Source organism: Corvus kubaryi, unplaced genomic scaffold (assembly GCF_017639235.1).
Source record: "Corvus kubaryi isolate FWS band 111438036 unplaced genomic scaffold, C.kubaryi_AGA036_p1.0 37385, whole genome shotgun sequence".
In the NCBI taxonomy this organism is placed as follows: domain Eukaryota; kingdom Metazoa; phylum Chordata; class Aves; order Passeriformes; family Corvidae; genus Corvus; species Corvus kubaryi.
Window position 1 is genome coordinate 35718046 of NW_024581127.1, and position 18587 is coordinate 35736632.

An 18587-nucleotide genomic window follows, 5' to 3' on the forward strand; every position below is an offset into this window, starting at 1 on the left:
TTCCAGTGAGGGACAATGGGAAATGTCTCATCCATCTGTGTGAGACTCACCCCAAAACCCAACTCTGTATAAACAATACTGAAAGATGGAGTTTGGGAATAACAAAAGGAAAACTAAATGTGATTACAACTGTTTTAACGCAAGATTCTTTTTATTCTGCTCAAAAGGGTACAGAGAACACAAGATTTTGAGCTCCTTGGATCAGATCATTGGCATGGGAAGTTCAGTCTCCTGCCTCATATTTTAGGCACAGAAATGTCTCCTTAATTTTTTGGGTACAGAGAAGGAGGTCTAGGAAGAACAGCAGAAAATGATGGGGTGGAGAGGACCTGCTCTAAGGAGGTAGGGAAGACTCTTCTCAAGGTTTTTTGCCTTAAATATACTTCACACATTTGAATTTTTTACTTCAAACCCAACCAGACCAGCACAGCAAAGAAACTCCACAATTAATTTTGTGGGAGTTGTTGAAAAATCAATTGAAAAATTTGAGTTGGGCCTTCCTGAGTTTTGCTTCTCTCTTGGTTGTGGGAAAAGTGTGGATGCTAAAAAAACCCTCAATTTTTGGGAGCTGTTGAGGGGTTTTTTTGAGGCATCCACATGGAAAGCTGGGCTGGTGGGGGGTTATTTTCTTCATGGAATTTTCAGAATCGTCCCCTCACAGTCTAGTCCAGAAAAAGGCACAGAGGGAACTTGCGAGGATCCAAGATGGCTCAGCTCTGATCCCCAAATTTTCTGCACCATCGAAGTTGCACAGGTCAGAGTAACAGCAGCTGACAGGATGTGTCATCCCGATGCCATCCACGTCGGAGGGGATGCAGGTGGAGGAGCACATCTTGGTGACAGTTGAGACTTCTGTGACGGGATAAACTACAGCAAAGAAAAAAGCAGGAACAGTTAGGACTGGGAAAAACAGAGGAGAGCATCACCATTCTCTTTTGTCTTCTGATGACCAGGAGTTGGTGTCATAGAATCATAAATTGTTTGGGTTGGAAAGGACCTTCAAGATCATCCCATTCCAACCCCCTGCCATGGGCAGGGACACCTTCCACTATCCCAGATTGCTCCAAACCCTGTTCAACCTGGCCTTGGACACTTCCAGGGATGTAACAGCCACAGCTTCCCTGGGCAACCTGTGCCAGGGCCTCACCCTCCTGGCAGGGAGGAATTTCTTCCTAATATCCAATCTAAACTTACCCTCATTAGGTTTAAAGCCATTCCTTGTTTTCCTATCACCACACGACCCTGTAAAAAATTTAAATCTTATTTCTCAGCATTAGCCAGGAGCTTGCATTCACCAAATATTCCTTCACACAAACACTGCTTTCCACAACAGCAGGAGAGCTGGAGATCCCATGGGAGATCTCTTTTTTAAGTGGAAAGAGGAACCGGTCTCCACACCAGCACTGTCGAAACACTGATTCCTGTCAAAAGTATGGATAAAGAAGGAATTGTCCTTACCATCCTCCAGGGAATACATCGTAGTCTTGCACATGAGCTCACCCTCTGTGCAGTTCTCAATTGTCTGGCATTTGTCAACTGGGGTCAAATCCCTGCAGGTGTAACACCGCAAGAAGTGTCCTGTGAAGAGGGAAAACAGGAGGATGGAAAACATGAGGATGGCCTCAGTGTGGATTCTGTCTGTGCCCCTCCAGGTATCTCTCGGGAGGAATTTTCCAAAATAGTCATGCTGAGAACAGGAATGGAATAATAGAATGTGTTTGGACCGATGGGAATGAGAAACACAAAGGTCTGGTGGTCAAAGCACAGCTTCAGGTCGGGTTCAGACCCCTTGTGATGAGTCAAACAAGAAAGAGCCACACACATAGGAGACCCCGTGACACAGGAAAGATCTTGGGCTGATCTATTTCTCTGTTTTCTGGATCTACATCTTTCCTTAACTTCAGTAGAGCATCAGAAAGAGATCCCAGACTCCCAAACTCCCAGAATCACAGAATGGAGGAGGTTGGAAGGTTGGAAGGGGCGTCTGGAGCTCCACCAGTCCAATCCCTCCTCTCAAGAAGGACCAGCTAAAGCCTCTTGTCCAGGACTGTCTCCAGATGGGGTTTTAATATCTCCAAGAATGGAGATTCCGCAACTTCCCTGGGAAGCCTCTGCCAGTGCTCAGTCAACCTCACAGTCATAAAGTGTTTCCCAATGTTTCCAGTGTTTCAGTTTGTGTCTTTTGCCTGGCCCTGGCACTGGGAATCACTGAAAGGAGCCTGGCTCCGTCCTCTTTGCTCTCTCCCTTCAGGAATTTATAAGATTACCAATTTGAGCCTTCACTTCTCCAGCCTGAGCAGTCCCAGCTTTTCCATCCAGCCCATCCCTCAACTGCTTGTCCATGAGGATCTTGGAACAGGTTTCCCAAAGAGGTTCTGGACCCCCCATCCCTGAAAGTGTCCAAGGCCAGGTTGGATGAGGCTTGGAGCAACCTGGAAGGTTGTGGAAGGTGTCCCTGCCCATGGCAGGGGGTGGAACTGGATGATTTGTATGTCCCTTCCAACCCAAATCGTTCCCTGATTCCATGATCTTATAGGAGAGACCATCAAAGTCCTTCCTGAAGTCCAGGTAGAAAATATCCACAGCTCATCCCTTGTCTACCAGGTCAGTCACTTTATCATAGAAATTTGTCAGCTTGGTCAGGTTTGTCCCCTTGGTGAAGGATCTGGATACACACACAAAAGTCAGACTCGGATGTGAGTTGCAGCAGGGAGAATTTCCTCTGGTGCTGTCCACTCTGCCAGCTCTTCCCAAAGGCTGGGAGGGTGTCCCAGACAGAAGGAATTTGTCTCCATCAAATTCACTGAGCCACGAGAACAAACTGAGCACAACCCTTCCCCTCGTGCTGAGATTCTGGGTTTGTGAGAAGAATGTGTGAGGGGTTATTTTAAATCATGGAATGGTTTGGGTTGGAAGGGACATTAAAATCTTCTAGTTCCACTCCCTGCCATGGGCAGGGACACCTTCCACTTAGACCAGGTTGCTCCAAACCCTGTTGAACCTGGCCTTGGACACTTCCAAGGATGGGGCAGCCACAGCTTCTCTGGGCAACCTGTGCCAGGGCCTCCCCACCCTCAAAGAGAATTAAACTTGACAGCAGCACCATGAATGGATTGCATGGGGACATGTTCTGCTCTAGGCAGAGACCACAGAAACAAAATTTGATACTCAAGACTCCAAATCCATCCTGATCCAGCTCCTCCTGCCTTGTCCCTCACCAGTTCAGAGATGTCCCTCATCCCTGTTAAGCTGTAAAGCCCTCGAGAGCTGAAGGTGCCTCTCAGCTCCTACAACCACAGAATAACCACAGCCCAGATCTTTCAGTGCCTAAAGTCTTCCGAGATGGAGAAACTTTGGAGAAAACCACTGAAGAGCCCAGATTGTTGTGACACAGAGCACTCCAAGCTATCAAATCAAAACAGTATCTGGTGCTTCCTATCACCAAAAAAAAGCCATTTTTCAACAAGTTTTTCTGGGCGTTTTGCTCTCTGAAGGTTTTTCTGAGGAACCCAACACTTGATCTGGGTCCTCTACTCTGGGTCCCCTCTCCCACCCCCAGCAGACCCCTCAAAGTGTGTGTTATAAACACAGCGATGTATTTTGGTGTCATCACACCCCAGCAGCCCCTCTTTGGTCTGGGAAGCCCTTGTCACCCTGTCTGTGTGACATTCCAGCTGAAATTCCTTTAAACCCCACGGAAAGGGAGAAATGATTCAGCTCCTCCCAGCAAAGCTCCAACGGGATGTCAACAGGCTCAGGCAAACAAGTCACCCTATGAAAATAGACACCATCCTAATTAATGAGCCAGAAAAAGCCCTTTTTTAAACAAACACAGCAATTTTCCTGCTTTTATTCAAAGTAAACTTTATTATCTTGCTTGCTCATTGTGACCTGATGCTTTGTTTGCATTAATCCCACATCTGACTGTTATGAAATTCACCTTTAGGAGGAAGCATCGTTTTTAGTCTCACATTTCATGATGCTGGACAAATTCAACCCACAGGATTTGTGATCCTCTCTGAGAAGAAAACCAAACAAGCCACCACCTCTTCCTCCCCTGCAGAATCTGCTCGGCAAGGAGGGAGGAAGGAAAATGTCCTTGCATAAGAAGGAAAGAAATAAGAATTAAAAAATCATAACATAATTCCATAGACAGGCACAGTCTGGATCTGCGAATATCCCAATGAACAGTCACAGGTCCTGGACTGATCCTGCCCAGGAATTACCTTGGACATCCAGGAGAACACCACCAAAACTTGGGATCATCACTTTTTGTCCAAGAAATTGGTGTGGTAGAAACAAGGAACAGAAAGGATGGAGGAAGGATCATGGAATCATGGAATGGAATCACAGAACGGTTTGGGTTGAAAGGGACCTTCATCATCACAGAATTCCACCCCCTGTCACGGGCAGCAACAGCTTTCACTGGACCAAGTTGCTCCAAGCCCTGTCCAGCCTGGCCTTGGACACTTCCAGGGATGGGCATCCACAACTTTTTGGGATAACCTGTTCCAGTGCCTCACTTTGGATGATCTTTAAGGTCCCTTCCAACCCAAACCATTCCATGATTCCGTGATAAACATCAACCCTGCAGTACCTGGGCCACCAGTAATGTCCCAACCCCTCTTTCCCACTTCTAATGGCTAAAACTGGATAAATCACACATGTAACATTTTTGGAGAGATCCCACACATGCTGCATGGAACTGACTTCCGGGGCTAAGTAACAAAAAAGGTACAGAAAGTTAAAAATAACATTAAAAGAAAAAAGACAGTGAGATTGAGCACGAACATGGAAAAAGTGAGAGTGGGAATTTGCATTGAAGGAACGACATGGTTTAATCACACTCTGCCTTGTGACACTTCCTAAAGAGCCTGACCTGACAATCCCAATGACAACATCACCATGCCGAATATATGAAAATATTCCAAAGACAGACTTTTTTTTTCGGAAAACTGCCTAAAGTGGGAGACGTGGCTTTCAGAGGGAACAGGGCACATCCTATCCCATCACGCTGTATCTACTGAAGGAGTCTGGATAAATCCAAGTGGGAACTCACCCAAATCTATGCAAGTGACAGCAGCCAACAGAAGAAACAGAAACACCTTCATCTTGCACAGCTCTTCTTGTCTGGTCACTGGGTTGTCGGCACTCTTCACCAATGTCACACGTCCTGGTGGCTTGGCATACACCAAGATCCGTCCCCAGATCCAAATCTACTGGAAAAACGAGTCTCACTGAGCTATAAATGAATTGAAGGAGCTCCAAAGCAGGCCCCACCTCTTGCCACTCCGTCATCTCTTTTCATGTTCCTTGGAGAAGAAAATTTGGCTTATCAGGGTGGACAATGGCTGGGATTAATCCAGGTGTTTTGTGTCCAAGCAGGATGCAGAAGGCCTTGGAAGGTCTTGTCTTGCAGCTTGGGGATATTTCCTCTCACTTTTGGAGTGGTCTCAAGAAATCCCGGGGAAAAGAGCGTTGGTTGCGTGAATGTCAAGGAATTGAACCTCATGGATTTTTCTCCTCTGTGTTTTTACCTTCAGTGGGGTCCAGAGTTTATCAGGAGGACGAGAATCGTGGAATGGTTTGGATTGGAAGGGATCATCTCATTCCAAACCCTTTCCATGGGCAGAAAGACCTTCCATTAGGCCAGGTTGCCCCAAGGCTCATCCAGCCTGGTCTAGAAGTGGAAATCTGACTTTCAATTCCTCACTCACTGGAAAAAGCATGGAACACTGGGAAAAAAACAGGACCAGGATCTGAAAGTTTGGGCCAAGGGAACCTCTCAGGCTCATAATCCTGAGGAAGGACGGAGTGGAGAAGCCCCTCTGCTCTGAGCCAACCCTCTCCAAGTGTGGTTGCAAGCTCATGACTTTTTTGCTTCCCAAACACTTTTCCCATTCCCAACCCTGCTGCCTCAGGCATCTGCTGGATTCTCCTGCACCTCAGACCAGCTCAGTGGTAGGAAATCCTCCTCCAACCTGGGATGAGCAAGTCTGAGTGTGGAACTGCAAAGACTGGGAAGGAAGAGCCTTTTGGTGGCTATGCTGGGTGCCCTCCCAACAGAGACTTTTACTAAGGAATGGAGAGAAGCTGAATCCAAGATGGTTTTGGAGATATTCCCACCACCTTTGTCATTCCATCACTGAAGGAACTTTATACGGGGTTGTTCACTTGAACTCATGGAATCATTAAGGTTGGGAAAGATGTCAGGATCATCCCATTCAAAGTCAAACCAGCACCACTAAACCCTGTCCTCAAGTGCCACATCCATGGGGTTTTGAGCACTTCCAGGGATGTGACTCCATCACTACCCTGGAGCCTGTTCCAATGCCTGACAACCCTTTCTGTGAAGCAATTTTTCCTAATATCCAATCTAAACATTCCCTGGTACAACTTGAGGCCCATTTGTCTTGTCTTGCCTTGGAATGTTAAAAGTTTTTCTAGGAATGCTGGATAAAAATCCCAATCTCTCCAAATCTAAAGCTCCAGAATCATGGAATGGCTTGGGTTGGAAGGGGTCTTGAAGATCATCCAGTCCCAACCCCCCCTGCCATGGGCAGGGACACCTCCCACTATCCCAGGTTGTTTCAAACCCCATCCAACCTGGCCTTAGACAGTTCTGGGGATGGGGAACAGAGGAAGCCACAGCTTCCCTGGGAATTCCATTCCAGGTCTTCCCCACCCTCACAGGGAAGAAATTTTTCCCTAATATCCAGTCCAAAGGTGGTCTCGGCATTTCAGCAATCCCTGCTGCTTTGCCAAACACCACTTCTGGGTGACCTCCATCCTCAGGAATTCCTATGGATTGTTTTCACAGCTGCCTCTCTAATATTGTAATTATGTGGATTATGAGAGCTAAGCAGTTATTTCCAGCCCCAAAAAATTACCTAGGGAAAGGCATTTAGGTATATTCCAGGTCTGGCATTCCTCCTGTTCAGCAGAAAATGTTATAATCCTATTAAAAGGGTGAAATCCTCTGAGTGTGCTTGCCTTGTTCGTAGGAAAAAAAAAAAGAAAAGAAAAAACATGGATGGGGTGTGGCTCCTGGTTTCTGGTATTAAGTGGCCTCAAACAATTTGTGTTAAATGACTGGTTTCACCTGCACGGCTGAAATGTGATCGCCCTCGCCTCACAAAATCTTGGATGGAAGAATCTCCGCCACCACCCTGCTCTAAATCCTGTTCCCTCCTTTGCTCCGGAGGGTGGTTTTCAGGGGGTGTCAACACACCTTGTTTATGGTTTCAGTTGATCTTTATCTGAGTCCTGAAACGTTTTGTCTTTTATGCACACGCTGTGCTGCTGCTTTGCAGGACTGGCGACTCACCAAAAAAAAAATAACAAGAAATAATGAGAACCTTCAAATATTGTTTTGTTGAATTCCTTTTATTATTTTGTAGCAAACCACAACCTGTTCTGGTGGGGGGGGTCCCACCAATTACAGAAAAAAAAAATTAAAAAGACACAATCTGCATAAATCTGCCTCATCACAAGATGCCTTTAAAAAATAATAGACAATTTGGAGAGTATCTGTTCAAAGGGAAATTAATACAACAATTCTCCACATATCAGATGAGTTTGTTGTCATAAATAAAAGGAAAAGTTCAGCCAAATGTTTACTTCCCATCCTGGGAATCCTGTGCCAAACCCTTTTCCTGTCCTACCTCGCCAGCTGAGGCAGTCTCAGGATGGAGGCATCTTCACCAGACCTGCCTCAGTTGCATCCAGCCTGGAAATCTCCAAATCCCACAACCTCCCAGGTCCTATTCCAAGTCCTAAAATTCCTCATCCACCTCCAGGGCAGAGTTTCAGGAACTAAGGGCTGCAGGCACTGAGAGCCTTCTTGACTTAATTATTTTGAACTCTCCACATTCATTATTCTAATCAGCTCTTGATGTATCTCCTATGAATCCCAAATTTCCAGAGCAGGCAGACGCAGGAGCAAAAGATGGGACTGGATTTAAGGGTGGAGGGGTGCTGACATGACACTGTCATCTCCTAGTGCTAAGTTTTTGTGGGAAGAGGACTTAAAGATCATCCCATTCCCTACCCTGCCATGGGCGGAGACACCTTCCACTATCCCAGGTTGCTCCAGACCCCATCCAACCTGGCCTGGGACAGTTCCAGGGATGGGGCAGCCACAGCTTCTCTGGGAACTGCATTCCAGGGCCTCACCACCCTCACAAGGAAGGATTTCATCCCAATATCCCATCTATCCCTGCCCTCTGGCAGTGGGAAGCCATTCCCTGTGTCCTGTCCCTCCATCCTTTGTCCCAAGTCCCTCTCCAGCTCTCCTGGAGCCCCTTTAGGCACTGGAAGGGGCTCTGAGGTCTCCCCGGAGCCATCTCTTCTCCAGGCTGGACATTCCCAGCTCTCCCAGCCTGGCTCCAGAGCAGAGGGGCTCCAGCCCTTGGAGCATCTCCATGGCCTCCTCTGGACTCGCTCCAGCAGCTCCACGGGTCAGGGATGATGAAAGGCACTCACAGAAGCTGCAAGGATGGGTTACTCTGAGCACTGAACTGCTGCTGGGCAGATGCCAGGGATTAAGTCACCATGAATTTCACCTCTGGGACATCACAGTCCCCACCTGTCTCGCACAGAAACCAAAATTCTCTGGAGATGAGATTCTTGCACCAGAAAGAGAGGAATTAAATCGGTATCCCTTCCCTTCTCCATCTCCTCCATTGATGAGGAACATCTTTAAAAGTTAAAGAGAAAGCTGGAAAAGCAAAGTAAAAAATAAAGAATGCCAAGCCTGACTCTGGCCTACCCCTGTGAATAAGAAGTCAGGAATCCAACCCTGTAGCTCTTTTAGAGCCATTTTCACTAAGGCACCCCTCATTAGCTCATTAGTCACAGCAGCCTTATTCCTCCTAATTGATTTTACTATAATTCCCTACAATGTATGGCCAGGATCCAACATGTCTCTGCCTGGCTCAAAAACTATTACATTGACACAGCTTTGGAGAAAACTCATACCTCTCCCAAGCCTCTGGAGCATGTGAAGGTCGGGTGATTCCCATAACTGAACTTCTGGGAGGTGCCCTCAGGGGTAGGACATGTGTCCTCTCGGTGGGACAAGCCACAGGCTCAGAGAGCAGAGAGTTGTGGCTTTCACACCTGGGAGCAGGTGGGTCTGACACAGATTGGAGCTGCAGATGGATGCAAGAAGTTTGGCTGCTCTCTCCACGCTGGTTTCCCCCTCAGCACTGAAATGGGTCAAGGAATCATGGAATGGTTTGTGTTGGAAGGGACCTTCAAGATTATCTCGTTCCAAATCCCTGCCATGGGCAGGGACACCTCTCACTATCCCAGGCTGTTCCAGACCCCATCCAACCTGGCCTTGAAGGGATGGGGCAGCCACAGCTTCTCTAGGAATTCCATTCCAGGGCCTCACCACCCGCCCAGGGAAGAATTCCTTCCCAATATCCCATCTAACTCTGCCCTCTGGCAGTGGGAAGCCATTCCCTGTGTCCTGTCCCTCCATCCCTTGTCCCAAGTCCCTCTCCAGCTCTCCTGGATCCCCTTTATGTGGAAATACTCACAGCACACTTGGCCGGCTAGGCTCTCAGTTCAGTGCCTCAGAAAGCCCTGAGCTGCCTAGAGACACTGCACGGGCGATCCAGCACTTTAGTAGCTCCAAAAGCGGCAAGTGGTAGCCACAACGCTAATACCACGAGCGGGAGCAAAGAGGTAGAAATGCAGCCCTCGCTCTATGCTTTAATCCTGCTGGTACATTGTGCTAGGTCCGAGACAGAAACACACACAAGCTGCTAGCAGAAGGGTAGCCAGAGCAAGAGAGGGCGGAGCCGCCTCGGCTCGTCTTTTATTCAGGGGAAGGGAAAGGGGAGATCTAGGGGTGGACCCAGGGTATTCAGCGAATCGGACTCTGCTTCGGTGTAAGATAAACAGAAATGCCCAATCAAAATTTATAAAGAAATAACATTTATTATGCGACCGAAGTATCGGTTTCAAAGCCACGATCGAGAAAAGCAGCACCGAGCCCAGGGTCGGAGCTGGGTGAACACGCATAGATCTGATCTCTATCGCACCAGACCTCCCAAGTTCATGACTGCTGCTTTGGCTGGTCCCTTCTTATACAGTTTTTGGGTAGAGTCCGAATTAATTCTATTCTTCTCGTATTCAGGAAGTTTTCTTGTCCCGGAGTTGGGCTGCACAAAGCCTTTCCTGGGTCTGATGAATTGTCCATCCTGGGTGATGAGTGGGCCATTTCTGCTGATGGATGGGCCATCTCTGTTTCCGGGAACAGTTATTTTTGGTTCCCAGAATGTCCGATTCCTTATCAGATGCGATGTAGATATCAGAGTGTGGTGATCAAGTCGTCATGGTGCAAATGTCCCGGTGATAAGATCCAACCCCACCTAGGTGGAATCCTCACTTATTGTGAAAGAAATACTTTTAGTGTTGTGAAATTTTCCTCTCAGCCAGTCTGGTGAAGGGATTTTGAAACTCGGTCTCTGTAGGGTCTGATTACATTCCAGTTTTATACATAATAGCACGAATTACGTACTTTATTTATAACAGGTGGAATCCGAGTTACTTTCAGTTTTACCCGCGCTTAGAACAGAGGGGGTTCAGAGCACATGGCAGGGACAGGTCCTGGCTTCTCTGACCAGTTTTGGGCCTGGCCGCACCTCAGGGGCAGGCAGCAACACCTTCAGGCGCTGGAAGGGGCTCTGAGGTCTTCCCGGAGCCTTCTCTTCTCCAGGCTGGACATTCCCAGCTCTCCCAGCCTGGCTCCAGAGCAGAGGGGCTCCAGCCCTTGGAGCATCTCCATGGCTTCCTCTGGGCTCGCTCCAGGAGCTCCACGTCCTTGTGCTGAGGCCCTCGGAGCTGGACACAGAACTCAGGTGGGATCTACAGGGAGTGGAGCAGAGGGAGGGAATCCCATCCCTGGACGTGCTGGTCACACTCCCTTTGATGCATCCCAGGGTTCTGTTGTCTCCTGGCTCCAACAGAGACCTGAGGGAATGTGATTAAAGCCAGACTCGGGGCAGACAGGCCAGACCACCCCACAAAGGGTTCCTAAACTCTGCTCCTCATCCCAGATTCCCACCAGACCTCACAGTATCCCTGTCTCTGCCCCAGCCATGTGCTGTGAGCTGCACCTGAGGCTCAGATGCTTTGGATGTTCCCCAGGACAAGAAGGCAGGAACAAGATGATTTATTTCTATAAGGAGTCCTGTTCCCTCCAGGTAATCATTCACCCGCCTTTTTATTTTTTTTCCTAACCTGTTTTTCTCCCTCTCTGAATTCCATGCAGGTACCTCTTATCTCCAGGTTATTATTTAGATTAACCTCTGTGTAGCTCTTAACTCTTTCCAGGTGAGACCTTCACGTCCATCGCCTCCCTGGCCAGTGGCCAGCACATGGATACAGTGATTCCATGGGGGAATCCTGGAGGAGTTAATAATTCCTAAAGTGTATTCATGATGTACATAGGAAGGATTGATCATGTATTTATAACTAGTGGGAATTTTAATTCCTTCCCTATCAATTTTTTTCTAGCTCCCTTTTGCTCTTTTTGCTTCCAAGCTGAGAAATTCTCCTTTCCTGTCAACTCTGACCAAGGCAGCAATCACTTATTTGGAGATGATTTGCTCCATCCAGCCTTTCCAAGGCATTGTTAATGATGCAGGAATGTAAATCACTCACTCGGTGTAGCTGTCACCCACCTTAATTATCCCCTGCCTTCGTTCCAGGCTTAATCCAAGGAACAGGAGATACTTTCCTACTTGAGTCACTTCTCTCGTTGACCCAGAAGGGAAGAACAAGGACAACACGTGTAAAACACTAAATAACCCGACTGAAAAGTACCAGCTTTGCCTCCAGGCCCTCTTCATCTCCCTCTAATCCTGCAGAGCTTGGCATTGGAGCTGGAAATATCCACGGTTTTGGCTGCTGGGAGCTGCCCGAACCAGTAGAAAACTTAAATGAAGATTCCACTGCCCAAGTGAGAGGCTCAGTGTATCCTGCACCAAAAGGTTTGGTCTCCAGATGCTTGAAGATTTCAGGAAGATGTTTCTGATCCCAAAGCTTGTGGCTCCCAGAGCATTTCTCCCTGGGAAAGGTGAGGAAAACAACACTTCTCCTATGAGGAAAGGCTGAATTAGGATTGTTCTGCCGGGAGAAGAGAAGGCTCTGGGGACACCTCAGAGAGGCCCCTTCTGGTGCCTAAAGGGGCTCCAAGAGACCTGGAGAGCGACTTTGGATAAGGGCCTGGAGTGGCAGGACAAGAGTCAATGGCTTCACAATAAAAAAAGGTTGCTGGGAATGTGAAGCTTGTTCCAGCTGTCTGGAAAAGGCCTTATCTACTTCCATCTGATCAGGCTGTTATCAGACACCCACAACACCACTACCTGTCCTGATCTGCCCCCTCTCCCTGCCCAGCCAGAGCCCAGCCATGGCAGAACTCAATTCTCTGAGCTATCCCACCATGTCCCTGCGATTCCCAACATTTTGTGTGGTTTGGAACATGGATTTAACCCCAGGCAACACGAGGAGTTATGAGACAGATGGATTTGTTCAGCCTGGAAAACAGGCTGGGAAGGGAGGGCTCAGGGGGCCCCACAGCATCTGCCATGGAAAAGGGTCAAAGAGAGGTCTGGGCTGGATTTATTCCTCATCCACAGGTTCCAAATGAACTCCTTTCTCCATCATGTCCCTTAGGAGAAGGGGCTTGTGGTCCTGGAATGGCAACACTCCCATCCCAGTACATCCCAAGGGAAGCACTGGCAGAACTGGGACCTGCCGCTGCCACCTCCTGACAAGAGAGAAAAATGCAAATCCGTCCTCCCGGCCCATTTCCTAAGGAAGAAAGGAATTTTCAGGATCGTTTTTGGTATTTTTAAATTCTCACTGTTCCCAAAATTCATGGTTTGCAGTCACGTGGTTCCAACCAGCTTGAGGATGAGAAACCTCCAGGTGAAAATAAAATAAGGAGAAAAATTCAGTTTATTTAAATCACCTTGAACAAACCAGCAGCTGAATTCCAACAGGAGTAGCTCCACCTTGTCATTATAAAGAACCTGAGTGGTCAGATGCAAGGTGCCACCATCGTTTATCTACTGACTGAATTGAACCTGAATTTTTTTTGGCATCTTTCCTTCCATAGTTTGGTGCTAAATGGGTGCTGCTGCTGCTGGAACCAGCAGGTTTAACTGGTCTGAGCTCAGGTGCAAAACTCAGCCTCTGGAGCGACAACGGGTGAGTGAACCGCCACAATCTGTGCAATGAGAGATGGAATCTGAGCCGGGAGCACTTGGCACCTGTGGAAAACACCTGATTTAGCTCTGGGTGACAAAGTGTGACAAGAATCCGTGTGACATTCAACCCACCCAGCTGTTGGTGTTAATTGGCGTGGAGCAGAGAGCACGGAGCTACTCACACCTCTCCTCCCAGCAGTTTGGGGCTACTCACACCTCTCTCCCCAGGAGTTTGGTGCTGTTTGTGTTACATTTCCATGCAGCTTTAACTCCTATGCAAAGAACAAGTTATTAATGTCAGCTCGGGTGGCTGAGTATCCCAGGAAAGGTCAGATCATGGAGACGTTGTGCAATGCCTTAAATCTCTTCTTCTGGGGAGGTGATAAGCAGGAATGTTGGAACATGTTCCCACAGCCACGTAAAGCACCTCCCATCTTTCCAGCCCCCCTCCCATCTTTCCAGCCTCCTCCCACCTTTCCAGCCTCCTGGAGCCTGGGGGTGCCATTCCCCCTTTGCCCCCATGATCTCTCAAAATCCATGGGATGGAGAGAAATGAAGCAGGAGGAAAGGAGGTGGAGAGGGTCAGCACTGGCAGGAAGGTGGAGCTCTTGATTCAGCTGGTTTTTTTTTGCCTTCCTTTAGCACCGCTCCAGTTCTAAATTCCAAACTCTCTCCCTACACACCTTTCTTGACTCCTCCACGTCAAAACACCCAAATGAATCAGCTTTCTGGAGACTCCTCTTCAGCTCCAGAGCTTTCTCCTCCTCCGAAACCTGTATTTGCCCTGGATAGAGAGGAGGCCTGTCCAGAGGAACAGCAAAGGGTAGGATATAACCCCCCTACTCTGCCCTCATGAGATCCCACCAGGAATAGTGCATCCAGCTCTGGAGTCATAAGCACATGGATGACAGGAACCTTCTGGAGCAGGTCCAGAGGAAGCCACAGAGATGCTGCAAGGGCTGGAGCCCCTCTGCTCTGGAGCCAGGCTGGGAGAGCTGGGAATGTCCAGCCTGGAGAAGAGAAAGATCCAGGGAGACCTCAGAGCCCCTTCCAGTGCCTAAAGGGGCTCCAGGAGAGCTGGAGAGGGACTGGGGACAAGGGATGGAGGGACAGGACACAGGGAATGGCTTCCCACTGCCAGAGGACAGGGTTCGATGGGATATTGGGAAGGAATTCTTCCCTGGGAAGGTGGTGAGGCCCTGGAATGGAATTTCTAGAGAAGCTGTGGCTGCCCCATCCCTTCAAGGCCAGGTTGGATGGGGTCTGGGGCAGCCTGGGATAGTGGAAGGTGTCCTTGCCCATGGCAGGGGGTTGGAATGAGATGATCTTGAAGGTCCCTTCCAACACAAACCATTCCAGGATCCTATGATGTGGAGGCCAGAATTTTCCCACTTCAGACCCGTTTGGTGTCTCCCACCCTGGAATGATCAGGACAACCTTGGGATGCCAGTGAGGAACATCTGCAGAGTAAACAGGAGATGTGGCACCATTTCCCTCAACTTTCCAAACAACTGAAATACAGAAAAGTCCATCCTGGGCCTGTGCAGAGACAGGCAGATCCTTAGGGAGTAGCAGGAGCTGGGACATGGGTGACAGTGTGAGGAGAAATGATGGGAATGCCAGGCAGGAGCGAGGTGCAGGTTTCTCCCGGCTGTGCAATGTCCCCCAGTCCCCAAAATAGTCCCAATCCCAAAAATCACTTGCAAGTCACGCTGAAAAATATGGGTTGCAAGGAGGGAGGACAGTGAAAATAATCCCTTCCCAGGAAGGAGATAGTCCAGGCTGGGATTTTCCAGAGAAAAGGAAAGATATTTCTGTGTGTTTCAAAGAAACTCCCAAGCCCATCACTGTTATTCTGCATTTGTTTTACATTCCCCAGGGAATATAATCCCCTTCTCCCATGGGATCCAGCTGGGATCCCCAGAAAATCTTTAAACAAAAATTAGGATTACACAATTTGGCAGAGCTGAATGTTGGGAGAGCAGAACAGAGTCTCCAGAGCACCCAGCCCTGTGTCCGTGTGTGCATCTGTCCGGAGGCAGGAGCGGGGTCGGGTCCCTGGGAGTGCAGGAAGAGGAGCAGCTGCCCAGGGACACCCACACAGGGCCCTTTCTGTGCCCAAAATAGACACCCTCTCCCACAAGGAAGAGTGCAGGCTCCAAGGCCAAATCCCATCTCCATTCCCGGCAGGGTCACGGGCAAGCCAAGGATATTTATGAGCTATTGAAGGCAAAGACAATCCCTGTTCTTTATCCATCCCCAGGAAGAGATTCCAATGGCCTTGAGATGAAATGTCAGAATTTAACCCTCCTGTAGTCCCTAAATTCAGCCTAGTTTTTTTATCCAGCCCACAACCCACAGCCCTGAGCTTGGAATCCAATCCAGGCACTTTTCTTCCACACAAAACAAGATTTAATATCTGTAATATCTGCAGAACCACCCAAAAACATCCTTCCAAGTGGTTTTTTTTTTTTATTAATTCCATATATTTTTTTATTAGAGTATAAGAAACAAGATGGAACATACACTTCACTTATACTTAGGTTAATATATTTAAAGGGATGGATGCTTCTTTATCCCATTTATCCCGTTACAATAAAGATAATACACAGTTACAAATCTCACAGATAGGGATTAGTAAAATCAGCATTTCGGGGAAACCACCTCGGATCATCCAACAAAGCTGAAATAAAACGTGCCAACTTTTTTTTTTTTTTTTTTTTCCCTGCAACATTTTATTGGCTTCATATATTTTCATTTGATGAACCAGGAGGATTAGGGCTGGGAAGAAGTGTTCCCATGGAAAATGTTGGAGCTGGGAAGGCTCTTAAGCCTTTTATTTCTCAATTTCCACTCTCAGAGAGCAAAGCTGGACGAATTAAAACCTTCAATCTGTCTCTGCTGATGATGATTCTCTGCTTTGGGTGCAATTATTTGGTTTGAGGCAGCTCGTCCTCCTTGATTTCGGAGATCTGGGCTTCAAAGTTCCTCCACCAAGTCCGGCAAAAGCCAGTAGGTGGCAGGACCAACCCAGGGCTTCTCCCTGGGCACCATGGGCATTCCCAAAATACAAAATTGGGCGTTTCTGTTCCCATTCCCGTTCCACAGCCTCAGACAGGGGTGAAATAACTCCTTCAGGATCAAGGATCCAGAGCCACCTCCATCCCAAACAGAGACCCACAGGAGCAAGAGACTTGGGATAGGGCCCTAAACCTCCAGGCATCCAGGTGTGCACCACATCTGCTTTTTCCAGAGGGCCCGGATCCTATGACCCATCCCATGGACACACATGCACACCACCAGAGCTTCCCTCCGGGGTGGTGGCAAATAAAGCCCCTGGGAGACAAATCCCTTCAAAAAACCCCAACTTGAGTAAATCAACACCAATCCAGGACATCCTTGGAGTAGCAAAGTGGATCCTTGGAGTAATAATTAAGCAACCGATCATTTGTTCTGTTGGAGCAAGGGAGTCACGTCACATTTGCGGTTTCCAAAAAGAAATTTTGCCCTTAAAAAAAAACAATTCTCAAAACCAGCTGGAAGAACCATGCTCATTTTGAAGTCCTTCTCTTGGGCAAACTGCAAACCCCCAGATCCTGGGTGGGAAGGATTTTGAGCATTTTTAGACAATCCACAAAAATTCAAGCCCTTCGTGGGGTAGTGGGAGATGGCAGCAGTTGCTGGTGAATTACAGCCATTCCCAGGATGGAAGCACTGAAACCATTTTCTCGGGAACACGCTCCGAAGTGGGCAGGTATTTCACTTAACTCTTAAATTTCCACTAGAAACACTTCCAGGATATTTTATGCTTCTAGGGAGCCAAACCTCCTCCCCTCATAACCTCTTGTCTTGTCAGAACAGGTGAATACCTGAGTTTTCTGCTCAGATTTTGATCTCTGAATTCCACAGTCCACAGAAACACATCCAAAGCACTTCAGGGCTGTCCCACCACAGCCCTGAAATTCCAAATCCAGCATTTGGTTTAGCAACCCACCAGTGTGAACACTTAATGAATCCTGTGTTTTCCTACTTATTGTCTTATTATTAATGGTTTGAATTACTTCACCTGCCCCTTTTTAGGCCCGGGCTTTACAACGGACGAGGTTCTCACCAGGTTTGTCATTCTTGGGATTTGGGGGCAAAAATAAAACTAGAGTAGGACCAGGAATAGCGAGAGTTGGCACAATTGATGAGAAAGTGCTTGGGATTCAACTGTGACAAGCTGTCACTCCCTCCCTCTCTCAAACACACATGGATCTATCCAAGAGATCTTTGCCAGGAAAGGAAAAACTGAAAATATCCCTTTTTTCCATGCTCTAGATTGGAGCACATGGGAAGGAAGAGACAAAAAGAGAGCGAGGAGGAAAAACAAATCGCCATGTGAAATTTATCCAACCAACCCTCAGCTCAGTCCCCTGGCAATTCCATGAACATAATTTGTTATTTATTGGGATAAACCGCCTCTGGATGCTGCTCCCACCGGCCTTTGCTCCCTGGCGCAACCAAATCCCTGGCACCAGCTGAGGAATACGGAGATAGGAAGGAGATGGCCCTTGGAGGAGACAACCAGGGCCCTTGGAGGAGACAACCAGGTCTTCAGCCCAGGGGGTCATCCACTATGGCATCCTCAGGATCCTCATAAAGGCATGGATGGACATCAGGACACAGCTGATGGCTTTGAAGTTCAGCTCTTTGCTAAAGGCAATTGAGGCCCAAACCAACCCCAAAACCTTTTTCAAGGCAGCCAGAAAAGACAGAGCCCCCTAAATCCAAGGTAGAGCACTCTGGGTGCCACCTCAGTGTCACGGCAAGTGCTGAGGGACAAATGAACCCAAAAACAGAGGTTTTGAACCCTCTTGGGAAGAAGGCTGAGGCACAGGGAAGCTGGGGAATATTCACCTCAGTTTAGGAAGTTTTTTCCCAATTTTCCCTGTGCTCCACATGCATAGCAGAGGTTTGTGGGGCACCTCGGGCCCCGAGGTCCCAGGAGGATGCATTATCCAAAGGAAGGCACATCCAAGGACCAACACAATTGATGCATTCTTCCCACATTAACCACTAAATTGCAGGTCACATCCCACTGACCCATCCCTCCTGGTGGAAAAGCTGTCATTAACATCTGTGTTGCTTTAATTAAAAGAGGGGGAGAAGGGAGGGGGGTGGGGAAGCCCATGAAACCACTTTTGTTACAAATATTTCTGTACAACTGCAACCACCTTTCATTTATCACTCCTTGAAGAGGGGACAGAGGTGGAACTGAAGGTTTGTGGAGCTTTTGTTTGGGTTTTGACACAGAATAGGAGAAGCGGGTACAAGGCATGGCTAAAATGTGCCAACACCTGGGTTTTGCTGCTAGAAATA

At 48.0% G+C, this 18587-nt stretch overlaps 1 protein-coding gene across 1 annotated transcript; it reads right to left on the reverse strand.

The window, feature by feature from the left end:
- Nucleotides 1-383: 383 nt before the first annotated feature.
- On the reverse strand, nt 384-5230 carry LOC121668395 (ly6/PLAUR domain-containing protein 2-like). The gene is made up of 3 exons (XM_042036172.1): nt 5060-5230; nt 1459-1578; nt 384-867 (listed from the first exon to the last, which is right to left on the reverse strand). Exons 1-3 carry the CDS (start codon nt 5109-5111, stop codon nt 656-658), a joined length of 384 nt encoding a protein of 127 aa, XP_041892106.1. The 5' UTR covers nt 5112-5230; the 3' UTR covers nt 384-655.
- Nucleotides 5231-18587: the final 13357 nt, after the last annotated feature.

Coding starts and splice junctions, on each gene's coding strand:
- LOC121668395 (XM_042036172.1), bottom strand. CDS start 5,111: ATGAAGGTGTTTCTGTTTCTTCTGTTGGCTGCTGTCACTTGCATAGAT. Junction 1,579..5,059: donor TGTCACTTGCATAGATTTGG/GTGAGTTCCCAC, acceptor CCCTCTTCACAG/GACACTTCTTGCGGTGTTAC. Junction 868..1,458: donor GATGTATTCCCTGGAGGATG/GTAAGGACAATT, acceptor TCTTTGCTGTAG/TTTATCCCGTCACAGAAGTC.